This window comes from Prionailurus bengalensis, chromosome D2 (assembly GCF_016509475.1).
Source record: "Prionailurus bengalensis isolate Pbe53 chromosome D2, Fcat_Pben_1.1_paternal_pri, whole genome shotgun sequence".
NCBI lineage: Eukaryota > Metazoa > Chordata > Mammalia > Carnivora > Felidae > Prionailurus > Prionailurus bengalensis.
In genome coordinates, this window is record NC_057351.1 from 31,998,383 (window position 1) to 32,013,877 (window position 15,495).

A 15,495-nucleotide genomic window follows, 5' to 3' on the forward strand; every position below is an offset into this window, starting at 1 on the left:
AGACGGGCCTCGGTCGGGAACGCCCTGCTTTGATTCTTCCATTCAGGAGGCAGGCATGGCGGGGAATGGAGGACCAGGCACCAAAGCGTGCACCTACTATGTGCCAGGCACCACAATAGATGCTTTATGTACAGGATCATGCCTGATCCTCGCACAGCCTGGTGAGGTGGGAGCTGTTATCTACACTTTGCAGATGAGGAATTTGGCTCAGAGGAATTAGCAGTTTGCGGGAGGTCTCACAGCTGGTAAGTGGCAGATCTTTTGCCGGCACCTAGGTCTTTTTTTTCATCCTGGGCACAGTAGGTGGTCTCTTCACTTGGGTGTTGATATAATAGGCTCCAGGCAGAGACGGGGACTAAAAGAGAGACCCCTGGAGAGAAGGGGCTGCAAATCCCAGCCCTGCTGTCTTCCCTGGGAAGGGCCCCTGACCCTGGACCTGAGGAGGGCAGGGTGCCAACTCAGAGGCCAGGTGACGGAGCAGACACCCATCTCCTGACGCCTCCTTCCTCCATTCAGGGACTGGCATTTGAGTGGATGGATGTTTGTGCCCAGAAGCCCATCCAGATCACGAGCTCCTCATAAGCGTGGCCTTTTTTCCTCTTCTTCCCTCCAGAGCCCCAGCTCAAGGCCAGGCCTGCAGCATGCCCCCACCTAGTGTGTGCTTACTGACCCTTCCCGGTTGCTACAGAGTGGGGAGCGAAACTTCAGGCATCCAACAGATATGTCATGAGCATCGTGCCATGGGGGACAGAAGTGGGAAACCGTGGCCCTTATCCTCTAGGCCACACTGGATCTCGCTGTGCGAACCAGGGTCGCCCCGCAGCCAGCCCAGCACCGTGGCTCAGCGAGTGTGATATGGCACAGCCCCCAGGATTGGTTTTCCTGAGGCCTGTGCCATTGGAGGTGGATCTTGAGAATAGGAAGGACCACGGTGGAAACCATCGCTTTTCCCTGAACTCGGAGGCCCGCAGGACCGGTGGCTGTTAGCCCAGCGGAGCAGACAAAGCAATTCAAAGTCACGCCTGTGTTCCCACACGCACCATCAGCCACTCGCTAAACTGCTTCTGTCCCAGACCTGGCTTGCTGCGGGTCAAGATGCTGCCAGGGAGATAACAAGGGGACGAGAGGTGGCAGTGATGCTGTTTAGCAGGGCCTTGGAGGAGGGGTACCTGGGGAAGGGGGGAGGCTGCCAGCCTGGGAGGAACAAGGATGTGGGCGGGTGAGCCCCCCACGGCCCAAAGAGAGAGCTGCGCCTCCTCTGGCTCCCCATGTCTGACCTCCTGCCTCTCCCTACTCCCTCCATCCAGCTTCCCTCTCCCACAACCTCCTGCCTTTGACCGGCTGTAAAACACAGAAGCCCTTTGCCTGACTCTGCTGCGCCCTCTAGCTGCCACTGGGTCTCTCTCCTTGTTTTTTTTTTTTTTTTTTTTACTCCCCAAGCATCTGCATCTGCACTCACTGTCCCCACATCTGTGCCCCACCCGCCCGCAGTGTCTCACAGTCGGACCTCTGGGGGCATCTGAAGATCCAACCTGTGGCCGGTGCTGGGATCTTCCCTCTCCTTAGCCTGACCCTACTGACCATCTCTCTCTCGGAACTTCCTCCTCTCCTGCCTCCGGGCACCTGGCGCTATATAATTTCCAGACTACCGCCTGTCTGCCTAAATTCTCCTGCTCATCCTCACTGGAGCCATAGGTCTGCCCTAAAGGTACCCTTGCCAGTGCCCTTTGTGTGTCACCACCTCGGTGCTGACAGCTCCTGCCTGCAGCCCTGCCTTCCCACTAGTCCCCACCGCAGGCCCTCCTGGCCACCACCTGGGGGACCTCTACATGTGGGCATTCTGCTTGCTACATAAATCTTCCCTGGAGGAATGTATCTAGAACTTCGGAAATGTATAATGTTTTTACCTAGGACTCCATCCTGAGGAAAAAAAAAATCAACTTTGTTACATCCACTCTACGTGGGATGATGATCTCTTGTGTATCACTTAGCACAGGGCCAGGTGCAGAATGGGTGCCAACGCGGTGTAGGGCCAGTGCCTGCGGGGCAAGGAAAAGAGAGACGTAAATGTACTTCCAAGCCAGCCATTTAGCAGCCATGTGACCTTGGACAAGCTATTTAACATCTCTGAGCCTGCTTCCTCGCGTTTGACGTGGGCTCTGTTCTTACTAAGTCATTGTGAGGAGTAAGTAATATGGTTGTGCAAACAGCTTAGCCTCAGTGCCTGGCATATGGAACTGCTCAGTAAGTACTGGCTACTGTTTTTAATAAATAGGGGAAAGAAGGCTGGGACTCCCCCCTCGGCCGCCTTTCATGCTTTAGCAGACTCTGTTCACATCCCCGCCCCACCCCCGCCCCAGCCTTTCTTTTGGGAATCTGAAGAGGCCTTGGTGCCTGGAGCTCCTAGAGGAGATGGCTGACCCCAAGAGAACCGGCAGGGTGGTAATGACCTGCTTCTTCTCTTTTGCAAACGCTGTAAGTCCCCAGTTCCCAGAACCCTTAGGGTGCTGAGGCCAGCCCTGCTGCATCCCAGAACCACCCCCACAAACCAGGTCTATGCGCAGGCACCATGGACAGCACCTGTCGACCCAGGGAAACAGCTGCCTTTCTGCTCAGTGGTGGGGGCTGAACAGGTGAAAGGCGTCCCCGGGAAGCCTCCCCAGGCCCCCCCAGGCCCCCTGGGACTCAGATAAAGAAAGTCCGGGAGACCAGAGGGCTGACGGGGTGGTATCAGTTTCCAGGGTAGCAAAGAAACTTGTTTGTGTGGCTGCCAAACCCACTGAAAGGGAGGATGGTGGGAGGGGAGCTAAGGGAGAAGAGTAAGGAAGTGGTGACCCACTCCCCACCCCGAGGGCAGAGCCCCAGTGAGATGGCCTGTGAGATGCCCTTGACCTTGGCCTCAGGGCTACCAACTTGTACGTATGAGCTTTTCGTTGTGAGGCCCTCCTGGCAAGAGGGCAGGCTTGGCTCAGTGTTCCTGCTGGGCAAACAGCTCTAGACACAGGCTTGTGGGGTGGGGGTGGGAGTGGTGCAGGGGGTCCACGGTGGTGTCATCTTGGGCAAGTACAGGTGGCCAACCCTTGTTGAGAACTTCCTCTGCGCCAGGCACTGTGTCCACTCATTTAATCCTTGCAACAACACTTTGGGGTGGGTACTATTATTGCCCCCAATTTACAGACTAGGAATCCAAGATCATCCAGGTATGTTAAGTAACTTGACTGAGGTCACCCAGCTAGCAAAAAGCAGAGCTGTCTGTGCCCATACAGTCTGCCTCCCGAGAGCATAACCTTAACCACGTCTCTGTGCCATGTTGCCATGTTGCTTTCCTTCGGGAGCCTGAGCTCAGCAGGTACCTGCTTACATGTTCAATAGCACGATTATGTCATCAATGTCGATCTTTGCTGTGAGACGGAAGGCATGGACCTTGCCTGCTTTTCTCTGTGGATTCTCCAGCACCCTGCCCACAGTAGGTGCTCAATCTGAACTCAATCAAATGGGTGATCTAATCAATCTATCAGTCTTTGAGTGAGCCCTGCCCTTGGCCCCCACTGCTTAGGGCACAGGGCTCACCTCCCGTCTATGCCTGGACCAGCATCCCGGTGAGGACTGCTATTGCCATGGTGACAGGAGACCATCAGAGCCAGTGGCTCACTCAGGTGGCCCTGTCAGCTCCCTGGGTATAAGCCTTCCTGGCTGCTGGTCCTGGGAGTTAGTGATTCATACTTGGCAGGAGGCTGAGGTAGATATGGAGAATAAAAGGATAGGTGTGGGTGGAGGGGGGATGTGTTGGGGGAGGGTCCCCGAGCTTGAATGTGTACCAGTTGGAGAGTATTTGCCTGCCGGTTTGTTGGAGAAGATGCCTGGGTCGGGGGGAGGGGATATTTTATGTGCTGGAGACAGATTTCAGGTTGGGGATGGGCAGTATGGCCATGACTGGGGCAAAGGTGCTGAGTGGGGAGGCCCAACTGGGTGTTCCAGGGTTGATAACCCCATTTTTCAAACAAAAACCAAAGCACATCATTCAACAAGGGGCTTCTGGTTTGTGAATGATTTATAGGAAAAATCTTGCAAAGATAAAAATTGAATCACATTTAGTTAAACATTTGAGAGGTTCCTTTATTGGGAAGAATAAATTTATATGGAAATTCGGAATGATGGGATGCTAGCCCTGGAGCTGGGGAGGTGGGGCCCACGCTGGTGGCGGGGGGCGGAGGGTGGTGACGGGTGACAAGAGGCTTTGAGGTGTTGCCTCAGGGCAGCCCTTCAGCTCAGTATTAGGGGCTCAGAGGACACAGCGCCCACCTGCGGTGTCCATGCTTCACCCCACCTCAACCCTGATCACCCTGTGATGTGAATGCCTGGTTGAGGGCTGCATCCCCTGCTAGAATGTGTCCCTGGCACATCATAGGAGCTCGATAATTGTCAAATGGATTAGCTAATGACAAAAAGATGAAAGCATGCATCCCCTTGTGTGCCCGGCAGCAGAATTCCTGGCTAAAGAAAAAGCCCTTACACTCATGCGTGTCTCTGCCTCCTTGAAGCCCTGTCCTCCCCACTCCACGCACTCAGCGGGAAGGTACCCAGGTTTCTCTATGGCTATGGGAAGAAGCTCAAGACAAGGGGGAGGCTGGACTGACGTCCCATCCCTGGTCAAGCCCCACATCAGATCCCCAAAGCCCACAATCAGAGCTGCACGGGCTCCGCAGTCATCAGCTGCCTCTCCCCTGCCTCGGCCAAGCCCTGCGGCGGGCTGGGAGGACAGCGGAGGGCAGCTTCTAGCCACCAACCCGGTAGATATGGGATGCCTTGCCAGCCAGCAGAGGTTTGGCCGAGAACAGTCCCTGTCCCCAAGTCTAAAGTGAGAAGAGGACATTGTCTGCTCTGTGCTGTCCCTGGTCGACTGAAGACACGATGTGAGCCCCTAACTGTGCACAGATCCCTTGAGAGCCAGGGCCACGGGTGAGTGAGGAGATCCAGTAGTTTCTACCTGTGTGTGTTGAAAGCCTGAGGATCCGTTCACACCTATGGAATCAGTGTCCATCAACCCCTTCCCCAGTCCTGCCCATCATCCAGGGCCCAGCTCAAGCCATACTTAGCGAGTACTTACTTTGTCCGGGAACTGTTCCAAGCCTGCATACATACTGTTTTTCACTCTCATTTAATTCTTATAACCTTATGAGCGAGATCCGTTATTATCCCCCTTTTATAAATGGGGAGACCAAGACATAGAGGGGTTAGGTGAGTTGCCCAAGGTCACACAGCTGCTACACGGTGGGGCAGGGGATGAATGCCACCTCCTCCGTGAAGCTTTCCTTCCTTGAGCCTTCCCCTGTGTGAACAGTCTCTCCCTGCTGAGAACTCAGAGATGCTAAATCTCCTACGTGTCAAAGCCCCGTCACCAGGCTGCGAGTGCCTCCCTCCGCATCCCCCACGCCACCAAGCACGGGGTCCGGCCAGAGGACACGCGCCCTAGAGATCGCAGTCTCTGGGAAGGAATGGCAGCGTGTGCGTATGTGAACGAACCAACAAGCTGGTTAATGAGGGCAAGAGAAGAGCGGAATTGGGATCTGCCCACGTGAATTCGCAGCCTGGTGGGAAGGGCACCAGGACAAGTGTGGGGGCCCCAGTGGGCTGGGAGCAGCGATCCTGTAGGAACCTGCTTGCCACTGGGTGCCCAGCACTGGCCAGGCTCCTTGAGGGGCAGTCATGAAAGGCCCCCGTCTTCAGGCTGGCCGGGAAGACCTCATGAACACACGGGCAGCAATGGGAGAGAGAACAGAGCAGTGGCGACTGCCCATGAGCACAGAGGGTCAGCCAGAGAAGCAGGGCCACCTTCCTGGAGGAGGAGGAGGGGTGGCCCTGTGTGGGAGGATAGGAGGTGTGGCCAAGAGAGGCAGGTGGACATGCAGACAAGAGGAGGCAGGAATGGACATGGTGATTTGGGGAACCTGGGGAGGCCCCCGGGGGGACACGGGGTGCCTGTAGAGGGAAGCATAAAATGAAGTCGGTGAGGGAGAGAGGGGTGGACACAGAGGCCTCGGTCTCCACCAGCATCACCTGTGTGTGATTTTTGCCAGTACTTTAAATATGCACTTCAAGGTTTTTTTAAGTTTATTTATTTATTTTGAGAGAGAGAGAGAGAGAGAGAGCACATGAGTATGAGGCAGGAGGGGCAGAGAGAGAGAGAGAGAGAGAGAGAGAATCCCAAGCAAGCTCAGCACGGAGCCCAATGTGGGGCTAGAACTCACGAGACCGTGAGATCATGGCCAGACCTCAAGTCAAGAGTCGGACCCTTAACCGACTAGGCCACCCAGGAGCCCCTGTGCTTCAGGTTTTGATAAGTACTTAAAATAAAGGCTTGTTCTTAAAATCAAATTATATTTATTGTACAAGGGAATTGTACCACTGCTATGTAGGAAATCAGAGTAGGATAGAATGGAATAGAATAGAACATGAGCCTAAAAATAACCAAGCAAAGTGGGCTCCTGCTTTAGTCCATTCGGGCTCTATGACCAAAATGCCAGGGGTCGTACGGCTTACGGACAGCAGACATTCATTTCTCTGCTGGAGGCTGGGAAACCCAGGGTCAGAGCGCCAGCACGGTCAGGGAAGGGCCCTCTTCCCGGTTGGCAGAAGGGCGCTTCCTCACTCTGTCTTCACACGGTGGAAGGAACGTGGGATCTCTCGGGCTCGCTTTTATCAGAGACCAGTTCTACTCAGGAAGGTTCCACTTCACGACCCACGCGCCTCCCAAAGGTCCACCCACTAATACCGGCGTGTTAGGGCTTTGGACGTCCCCATATGCATTCTGGGGGGGGGGGGGGGGGGCGAGGGGCAAGCATTCAGACCCTCGCGGTTGCTGAGTCCTGGCTGCGTGCTGCTCCCTTTGGAAGGCTCCCAGCCAGAAGCCTGCTCTCTCGGTGAAAAAAAGGGAGAACGAGCGAGTGTTAAGAGAGATGCCAAAGGCATACTAGCACCAAACCAAGGCTTCCCCCTTGACTCAGTCGGAGAGACGGGAGAAGACTGAAGAGCTGAAAGTCGTCACTCTGCAGGTCACTGCTGGCTGTGCCTGGGCCCCGTCCTCCAGAACCCTTCCCATTACTCCTTGAGCCAGCGTCCGCGTTAAGTTACTGGTTTGTCCCTAATGCGCAAAGAGGAGCCCTCACTGAAGCCCACGTCCACCTGCCCTGGGCCCCAGGCATACCTGGAATGTTACTCTCTCCTTGCAGGGAATACCAACAGCATCTTCGCCCTGGACTACATCAGTGGAGCGCTGACCTTGAATGGCCTACTGGACCGGGAGAACCCCCTGTACAGCCATGGCTTCATCCTGACCGTGAAGGTGAGGGCCTGGGGGCGGGGACCTGCAGCCCGTGTGGAGGGGTGCCCACACTGCGGTGCCAGCCTCCAGCAGTGCCCCCGGTGAAACTCCAGGAGGGCAGCGCCCCTGGCCTCCCACCCGGCGTGCCCAGGGCCGCTGTCAGGAACGGACAACACTAACCAAGCACAGGCCACATCGGGGGCCTTGCTGGGCACCTCACAGCCATTGCCAAAAGTCACATAGGATTGGGACTTTTATCCCCACTTGAGGAATGAGGGGACACACAGTAGGTGCTCATCCATGGGGCCACGTTCTGGTACTCATGATGCCAAGTTCTCCATCGTAGCTGCCTCAGATTCTTACGTTTACCCCATGTCTGGGATGTGTCCAGCTTCTAGCTTCCCCGGGGCTCTTCCCTGGTTAGGAAGCAGCAGCACAGTGGGGAGAGGTGGAAACTGCTAAAGTCCTTCCCCTGGAGGTGTGGTGGAGCCACAACCCCCAGGCGCCTGTAGCCCCCTGCCACCCAGGGCCAGTTGTAATTAAAACCTGTGCTTTGCAGAGCCATTCCCTGGGAACCCCATTTAGGGTATGGACCCTACCTGGGCCACAGGGGTCCTCCCCAGCCCTACCCATCGGTTGAGGCAGGGGAGGGGCTTGGGGAAGGAGGCCCTTCCATCCTGAGGAGAATAAGGCAGCCCAGCCTGGCCCTCGATTGCTCTCCTTGACCTTGGGAGGGGCTGCAGCAGCGGCCGGTTGATTAGCCCTCCCTGGCCAGCCGGCTTCTCTGTCTCCACCCAGTGTGGACATGTGGGCCGGTGAGGGGAGGTAGGCTAACACCGCCTTTCCCCCAACCCTGCATCAAGCTGCCAGCCAAGCTGTGGGCCCCTCTCCGCCTCCCCTCCTCTCTGCTTGCTTCCTGTGGAGGCACACATTTCAGGGTGGAGAGAGCTGTACCCTGGCCCCAGGGGACCCTGAGCTCAGTTTTTCCATCTTTATATAAAATGTGAGGGTGAGTTCCCAACTTTGGATGTGACTCCAAATCTCCTGGGGAACTGGCGAAAGGTACTTAGTCCTGGGCCTCCCACGCAAAGATTCGGGTCCAGAAAACTGGAAATGGGTATTTGGGAGCCGGGGAAAGCCTTCGTAAATGATGATAGCGTGACTATGGACGCCTTCGTCTCTGGGATGTTTGTGCTCTACCTGCAGGGCACAGAGCTGAATGATGACCGCACCCCGTCCGATGCCACAGTCACCACAACCTTCAACATCTTGGTTATCGACATCAATGACAATGCCCCAGAGTTCAACAGCTCTGAATACAGCGTGGCCATCACTGAGCTAGCCCAGGTCGGCTTTGCTCTGCCCCTCTTCATCCAGGTGGTGGACAAGGACGAGGTGAGTCCCGGGAATGCGTGGTCTCTCCAGACCCCCCGCCCTTCCTGGGCTTTGCAACCCTGAGAAAGATGCCAGGTATTTCTAGGCTTCCAAGTCCCCAGCTAAAAAAAATAGAAACAAACGTTGCTACCTCCTCCCCTGCAAAACTCAGCAGTCTCTAAGCTTTGACCCCCGCCCCCACCTCTGCAAAAGCTATTTGAGCACACACGTCCAACGTGTAGTTCTTCATTTAGTCATTTATTTAGTAATGTATTTAGAAATATATGCCCATCGGGGCACCTGGGTGGCTCAGTCGGTTAAGCGTCTGACTTCAGCTCAGGTCATGATCTCGCGGTTTGTGAGTTCGAGCCCCACGTCAGGCTCTGTGCTGACAGCTCAGAGCCAGGAGCCTGCTTCGGATTCTGTCTCCCCCTCTCTCCGCTCCTCCCCTGTTCACTCTCTCTCTCTCTCTCTCTCTCTCAAAAATGAATAAACGCTGGGGCGCCTGGGTGGCTCAGTCGGTTGAGCGTCCGACTTCGGCTCAGGTCATGATCTCGCGGTCCATGAGTTCAAGCCCCGCGTCAGGCTCTGTGCTGACCGCTCAGAGCCTGGAGCCTGTTTCAGATTCTGTGTCTCCCTCTCTCTCTGACCCTCCCCTGTTCATGCTCTGTCTCTCTCTGTCTCAAAAATAAATAAACGTTAAAAAAAATTTTTAAAAAATGAATAAACGTTAAAAAAAAAATTAAGAAATATATGCCCATCTTAGTAATCTAGTACATGCCTTATAAAGCATACACTGAAAACTAGAAATTTTAAAAGTTGGAGGCTCTTGTATAAAATCTGTTCCTGGAAAAAAGTTTGTTTTCTGCTTTTGGTGTAGTGAGGACTCCTGCTTTTCCATGCGAAGAGCTTGAATGTTTTCAAGGGGATCCCAGGCCGCAGGAGACCAGAGGTCCAGGAAGCTAGAAATGGGACACACCCATTGTGTGTCCTTGCAGGGCCTGCCTGCCTGAGGCCAGTCTTGAGAGGAAGGGACATGGGCTGCGAGTGAGGGAGAGCTTGAGAAGGACAGGAGGAGGGAGACTTGGGGATGGGGCCCATGCCCCTCCAGGCCGGGATGGGACGGGCTTCCGAGCTGATGGGGATGCTCTCGGCCTGCCTCCTCCCTGCCCCTCTCAGGCACCAGGTCTCCCCTGCCCGTCAGCAGCCACAATCGTTAATAGCACTTATATTTATTACCGCTGTTCCCTGGCCCATTCTGCTCAGGAATTCCATTAGGTTTTCCAGCCTGAGGGGCTTCTCTGCAATTACTCCTCCCTTCTTGGGGCTCCCGCACTGGCCTTGCTCCAGGCCTGGCTTCCTGCTCGCTCCTCCTGCCCCTCTCCACTCTGGCTGCTCAACAAACCAGCACACCTGCCCAGGGGCCCCCCCTCCCACGATCCACCGCTCTCCTGTCAGCTTCTCTCAACCGGACAAGGTCCTCCCCCTCCTGCCCTAACCCCCCAGCCCCCTTCCCCCGGCACCAGCTCACCCCTGTCCCCGCCCCGCTCCGCCCACCCCGCCAAGGACATGACCGTGAAGACGTCAGTCCCAGTGTGCGCGCGGGCATGCACACACAGCACATCTTTCCATCTCTTGCTAAATCATCCCATACCTAGCTCTCTGGGATAACTAAAGTATGTACTGAGCACTCCCTGTTTACAAGGAGCTATATATTTGGCCCCTTGAGGGAGTGTAGCCCACGGTCACTGTCCTAAAGGGCCAAGCGTGCTTATACAAGGGCAGTATGTAGTTTCGAAAATGTACGCAAAAATGTCAAAAGTTTAAAAGGTGGGGATAGATAGGTATAAAAAGAAGTTGCAACATTTTCTCACACCCCAGGGGGTCATCTTTTATCCCCCTGGAGTGCAGCACCCCCTTTAGACACCGCTGTGTGAGTGAGAGCCTCAGGAAAAGTCCCATCTCTGGTTTCAGGCTATCACTGATGTCCCAGAGAACAGAGACACTTGGTACCAGGGTGCGGGCCAGTGACGACGAGCAGCGAGGGCTCCAGAGCTCAACTGAGGAAGGGGGAAGAAGGGGCCAGAGGACCAGCAAAGGCTCTATGGTGAAAGGGGGCCCAGGGCTGAACCTTGGGACACAAATCAGATGGTAAAAGGCAGCCAGGAGGGCTGGTGGGGTGGGCAGTGGCCCACGGAGAGGCCCAGAGGAAGGAACCTGTACAAAGGTTTGTGGAGTCGGCTGGTGGGAAGGTGGGCCAGGACACAGGCTTTTAGGGCCTTGAATGCCAAGCCAAAGAACTGGGGCTTAATTTTGGAGGCAACCCAGAGAGGAGGCAGCTTGTGTAGTGGTTCATGGCCCAAGCTCTGGAGACAGACGGGGCCTACGTTCAAGTCCAGCCTTGCCATTTGCTAGCTCTGCGATTTTGGGTGAGTCATTGACCCTTTCTGAGTGTGACTTTGCTCATCTGTGTGAAAATGTATGTTTCTATTGCAGTAACAAATTAACCCTGAAACAGAGGGTTGTTTTTTCCTCAGAGATTTATTACTACTCGTCTGGCACAGGTGGGCAGGGGGACCCCGCTCCGCGTCGTCGCTCAGGTGCACGCTCTGCGGTCACGTCGGTCACTGCAGGAGGGAGGGGGCAGCTAGAGGAGGAAGCACCAGCTCTTCTAGGCTTTGTCCTGGGACTTCTGCCCAGTTCTAGGGAAGGGCCCCACCTCACTGCCAGAAGGCTGGGAATGTGGACAAGCGACTCCACGTTTGCGTCTGCCACAGAGAATGCCAACAAGGCTCAGAGATAGGAGATCAGACCATTAGTCTATAGGACTTAGCCCAGTACCTGCCACCCACCCAGATGTTAACCAGATGGGTCCAGGGAGCATTGCCACCAGCAGGGCCAGAAACCCCAAGGCCCTTTCACCATGACTGGTTGGGGGATTTCAAGGTCACCCGGACCCCTGGGGTTTAGCTCAATCCTGCTTTGCTGGCAGCCCTGTCCGAAGCATCTGCAGGAGTGCTGAGGGGTGTCTGGGTCCAGCCTGCCTCTAGTGGCCACCCCCCACCCAGGCACGGGCAACAGCATGCCCGCTGTGGACAGGGTGCCCAACACTACCAGCGACCATTTCACCGCTGCCCCAGGGAATTGACCAGTGTGTGACAGTAAAGGGCTGGCCCCATGTCTCCAGGGCACGGTGAGGTGCAGAGAACCACTGATAAAGAAGGGCGTCCCAGAAGCCCAGACTCCCCACCCTACGGTCTTCTGGGTCACCGTCCAGCCTCCCCCAGGAGAGCTACACCCAAACCATCCCAGACATGGTCCTGGACCGATCCCTAAATAAGAGGGGAGAATAAATTGCTTTCTAAATTGCCCTGCTCTTTTGTACCTCCCATCTCTCCTCCACTCTCCAGAATTCTGGAAGGATCCAGATCTGGATGGGGTAAATGCTCCCAAGACACAGTCTTGGGTGCTGAGGGTCCGGCCCCAGGTTCCCAGGGTGGAGCGTTTAGCCACATTGCCAAGAGGGAACAGAAGGCAGCGGCCACCGGCACTTGAGCACTGGCCAAGTTTCCAGAATCTGGGGGAGATCAGGGAACCTCAAAGAGAAATCAGGCATCTTTTATAAAAAGAGATTTTTTAAAATGTGTCCTTTCTTCCAGTTCTCTTTTGCGGGGGGAGAATGCATCTGTTGGGATTTGTGTCTGGGGTGAAGGTGACTGGATTTGCTAGGGTGGCAGAAAAATGTGTTCATCGAGCCGGCTTGGATGGAGGAGGGAAAGGAGCAAGAGGAGAGGTGAAATCCCTTTGTCAGGGTCTAAAGAGCCACGTGATTCTCCCTCGCACTCACCATCGTTGTGGGTTTATAGTTACTAATGTGATGATCTGAATAGTATCTATCTCCCCGATTAGACTGAATGATGCTCCCCGATGTAACCCAGTGCCTCACACTCTACCTGGCACCTGGGAGGCACTGCAGAAATACGAACTGGTTCAATTAAAGCATGATTAAATGATAAAAGTAGCAATGAGGTGGCTCCAGGCTTTATCCAAACTAGATCATCGGTCAGTGCCCCTGTGCTAAAGCCCAATTCCCGCTGAGTTTCTGTGAGAAGGTGACCTCAAAGTTCCACAGTGGGGCAGTAGAGGGTGCCGATGGAAAACAGAAAGGGAAGGAGGAAGCAGTTTATCCCGTCAGTTAGCACTTTGTGGCAGCCGTTCCTAGTAAGGATGCTAATCTAACAAAGACTAGATAATGCCGCCATCCCCTCCACATGGGAGATTTTGCCCAGTTTCTTGCTGAATCTCAGGCTCTGCAGGAACATTCAAGACCACAAAGGTGCTTGAAAGAAGCCCTTTCTGTCTCCCAAGGACTCCCGTCCCCATTGTCAAGTCCCGCTGAGTAATTTCTTCTCTTTTGCCCAGCTATAGGAAACTCACGGAAGCCAGAGAGGCAAGGGATAGGGTGGGCTGAAACCACTAACAACCCGTTTGCTCAGCATGACAGTTGAGATGCAAATAGATGGTTGTAATGCAAATCACAAAAAACAAAACAAACAAACAAAAAAACTCTCAAGGCAAAGGCCCCAGGAGTCAGCCTTGGTGTGGAGCGCAATCTCTGAGTTTCAAATTAAAGGTTGTGGCAGCCTCATTCCCCTGCTCCTGGCTACTGGGCATTCTCCTGTGTCTTCCTCGGTGTTCTGGAAACCCACAGGAAATTAGCAACACACTCACCCACCGGGATTCCTACCGTATCCCCACCCACCCCCTTGGCCGCAACATGTTCTTTTGTGTTTTCTCCAGTTTGGTCTGCTTTTCCTCTCCCCATCAAGCCTGCAGCCCTCCCCACCCCGTCCTGCCCACAGCTGAGCCAGCCGGCCACATTTTCCCATCTGCATGGGGTGAGGTTATTAGGATGGTTGGAATTTTCTGTTCCGTTGTCCTAAATTCCACTCTTCTCCTTAGAAGCAATCAGATCCTCTGCGTTCTGCGTCCTGCCTGTGCGGTGGCAGTGAGTGTAGGAGATCATCCGTGCCTCTGGCTGCTTTACAGATTCCAGCAAAGGGCTTTGTTTTTAAATACCGTTCGGCATCGGGCACGACCCCTCCCAGCAGATTTTTGGATCGCCGAAAACTGGTAGTACCTCTCACCTGCTCTGTACCTTTCTTCTCAGGAGTTGGGAGCCTTTGATTCTCTTCATTTCTGTCTCGTTTCTGACCTCAGCTTCTCAGAACATATTTCCTGCTGTCCTTAAGACATTTTTGCAGAGGGGTGGGGTTGGAGTGGGGAAAGGGACACCAAAGTCCCCCAGAGAGGCCTCTATCGCCTGGTTCTGGCTGTTTGCAGGAATTGGAATCATCTCAGAATGGCCTTCAGACTTCATTAATTTGCTGGCCTCCTGGCCTTTCTGAGGGCCTAGGCTGAAATTTACATAGATGAACGATTATGTATTCATTCACTCAACACACAGTATCGTGCACCTACTATGTGTCCGCCATTGGGGAGTTAGTGCTAAAGATGCGGTGGTCCCCGCCCTCCAAGAGCTTACATTTCATCCCAGTGGGGCAGCTAGAGGAATAGGCACCAACATCGTTGTAGGTGAAAATGAATGTCAAGAAATCAAACAGGGCAAGTGATGGGGCACAGGAGGGGGCTATCTTTGGCTCCATGGTTCCAGAAGGCCTTCCAGAGAGGTGCTGTTTAGAACGGAGGTTAAGAGGCGTAGAGGAGGCAGCCACACGGAGCGGCAGAGGGAGAACGTTCCGACAGCAGGTGTTCGGCTGCAAGGGCAGAGGCCCTCGGAAAGGGAAACGGCTGGGCATTTTCAAGGGGCAGGAATGAGACTGGTCAGGGGGCACTAGAGAGGAGGCAAGGACGAAGCATCGAAGCATCGGGCAAAAGCCAAAATGCCTGGGGAAGGCTTTTCTGTTACTGGGAGCCCAGTGGGGAGCTGGGGGGTTGACATGCTCTGAGTCACCTTTCTTAAGGAGCCCTCTGATTGCTGTGTTGCAGATGGGCTCTCAGGGGCAAGGTGTGGGGCCCACTCTGCCTCAGTGTCCTCTGGAAAACCATGGGTTGGGCCGGTCAGCCTCAATTAACACTCTCTAACCTTTAGGTCCAAGAGGACCGTGGCGGGAAGGGGAGGGTGCCACCTGAGCTTCCCACTTCACCCCTGCCCTCGTCCTCCCTTCCCTGTTGCTGCAGCTGCCCTGCTCCCTGCTTTGGGGCTCGGCCCCACCACCCTCTCCCAGCCTGCCCATGTGCTTGTTTATTTGGCATTACCTGGAGCACCCTTTCTCTAGTGAGGGAGGGAGAGGCAGCTGGAATGGTGAACAGTAAGGACTGTGAAGCCAGACCGCCGGGGTTCAAATCCGGCTCTGCTACCTTTGATCTGTGGAACCGGAGGGGACTTAACTTATCCTCCCTGCAAAATGGAGACAACAGCAGTACCTGCCTCACAAAGCTGTTGTGCGGATTCGATGAGTTAATCGGTGTGTTTGAAACCGTGCCTGGCCCATAAAAAGCCCCCTTTAAATCTTAACTATTTTTTATTATCCCAACCGTGAGAGAGACGGGCATATTGCTGTGTGTCCTCAGAGAGGAGGGAATCGAGGCTCAGGGAGGTTAAGGGGCTTCCCCAAGGTCACACAGCCAGCGGGCACAGAGCTTGGCCTCGAACTCTCTATCCTGTGATTCTTGCATGCACTGGGGAGCCCCCCCTGTTCTCAAAGGTTTGGTCCCACCCAAGCAGGTGTGTGCTCTACCTCCAGCATGGCTGGGGGGAGGGCAAGGGGGGAGGTAAG

General features: G+C 54.8%; 1 protein-coding gene across 5 annotated transcripts in view; it reads left to right on the forward strand.

The window, feature by feature from the left end:
- CDH23 (cadherin related 23) overlaps positions 1–15,495 on the forward strand; it is a 414,161-nt gene that overhangs the window by 221,783 nt on the left and 176,883 nt on the right. For all 5 annotated transcript variants that reach the window (XM_043596561.1, XM_043596567.1, XM_043596564.1 and 2 more), the window contains exons 10-11: positions 7,230–7,342; positions 8,528–8,716. In XM_043596561.1, the coding sequence (XP_043452496.1) occupies positions 7,230–7,342; positions 8,528–8,716 (302 nt within the window). The remainder of the gene's footprint in view (positions 1–7,229; positions 7,343–8,527; positions 8,717–15,495) is intronic.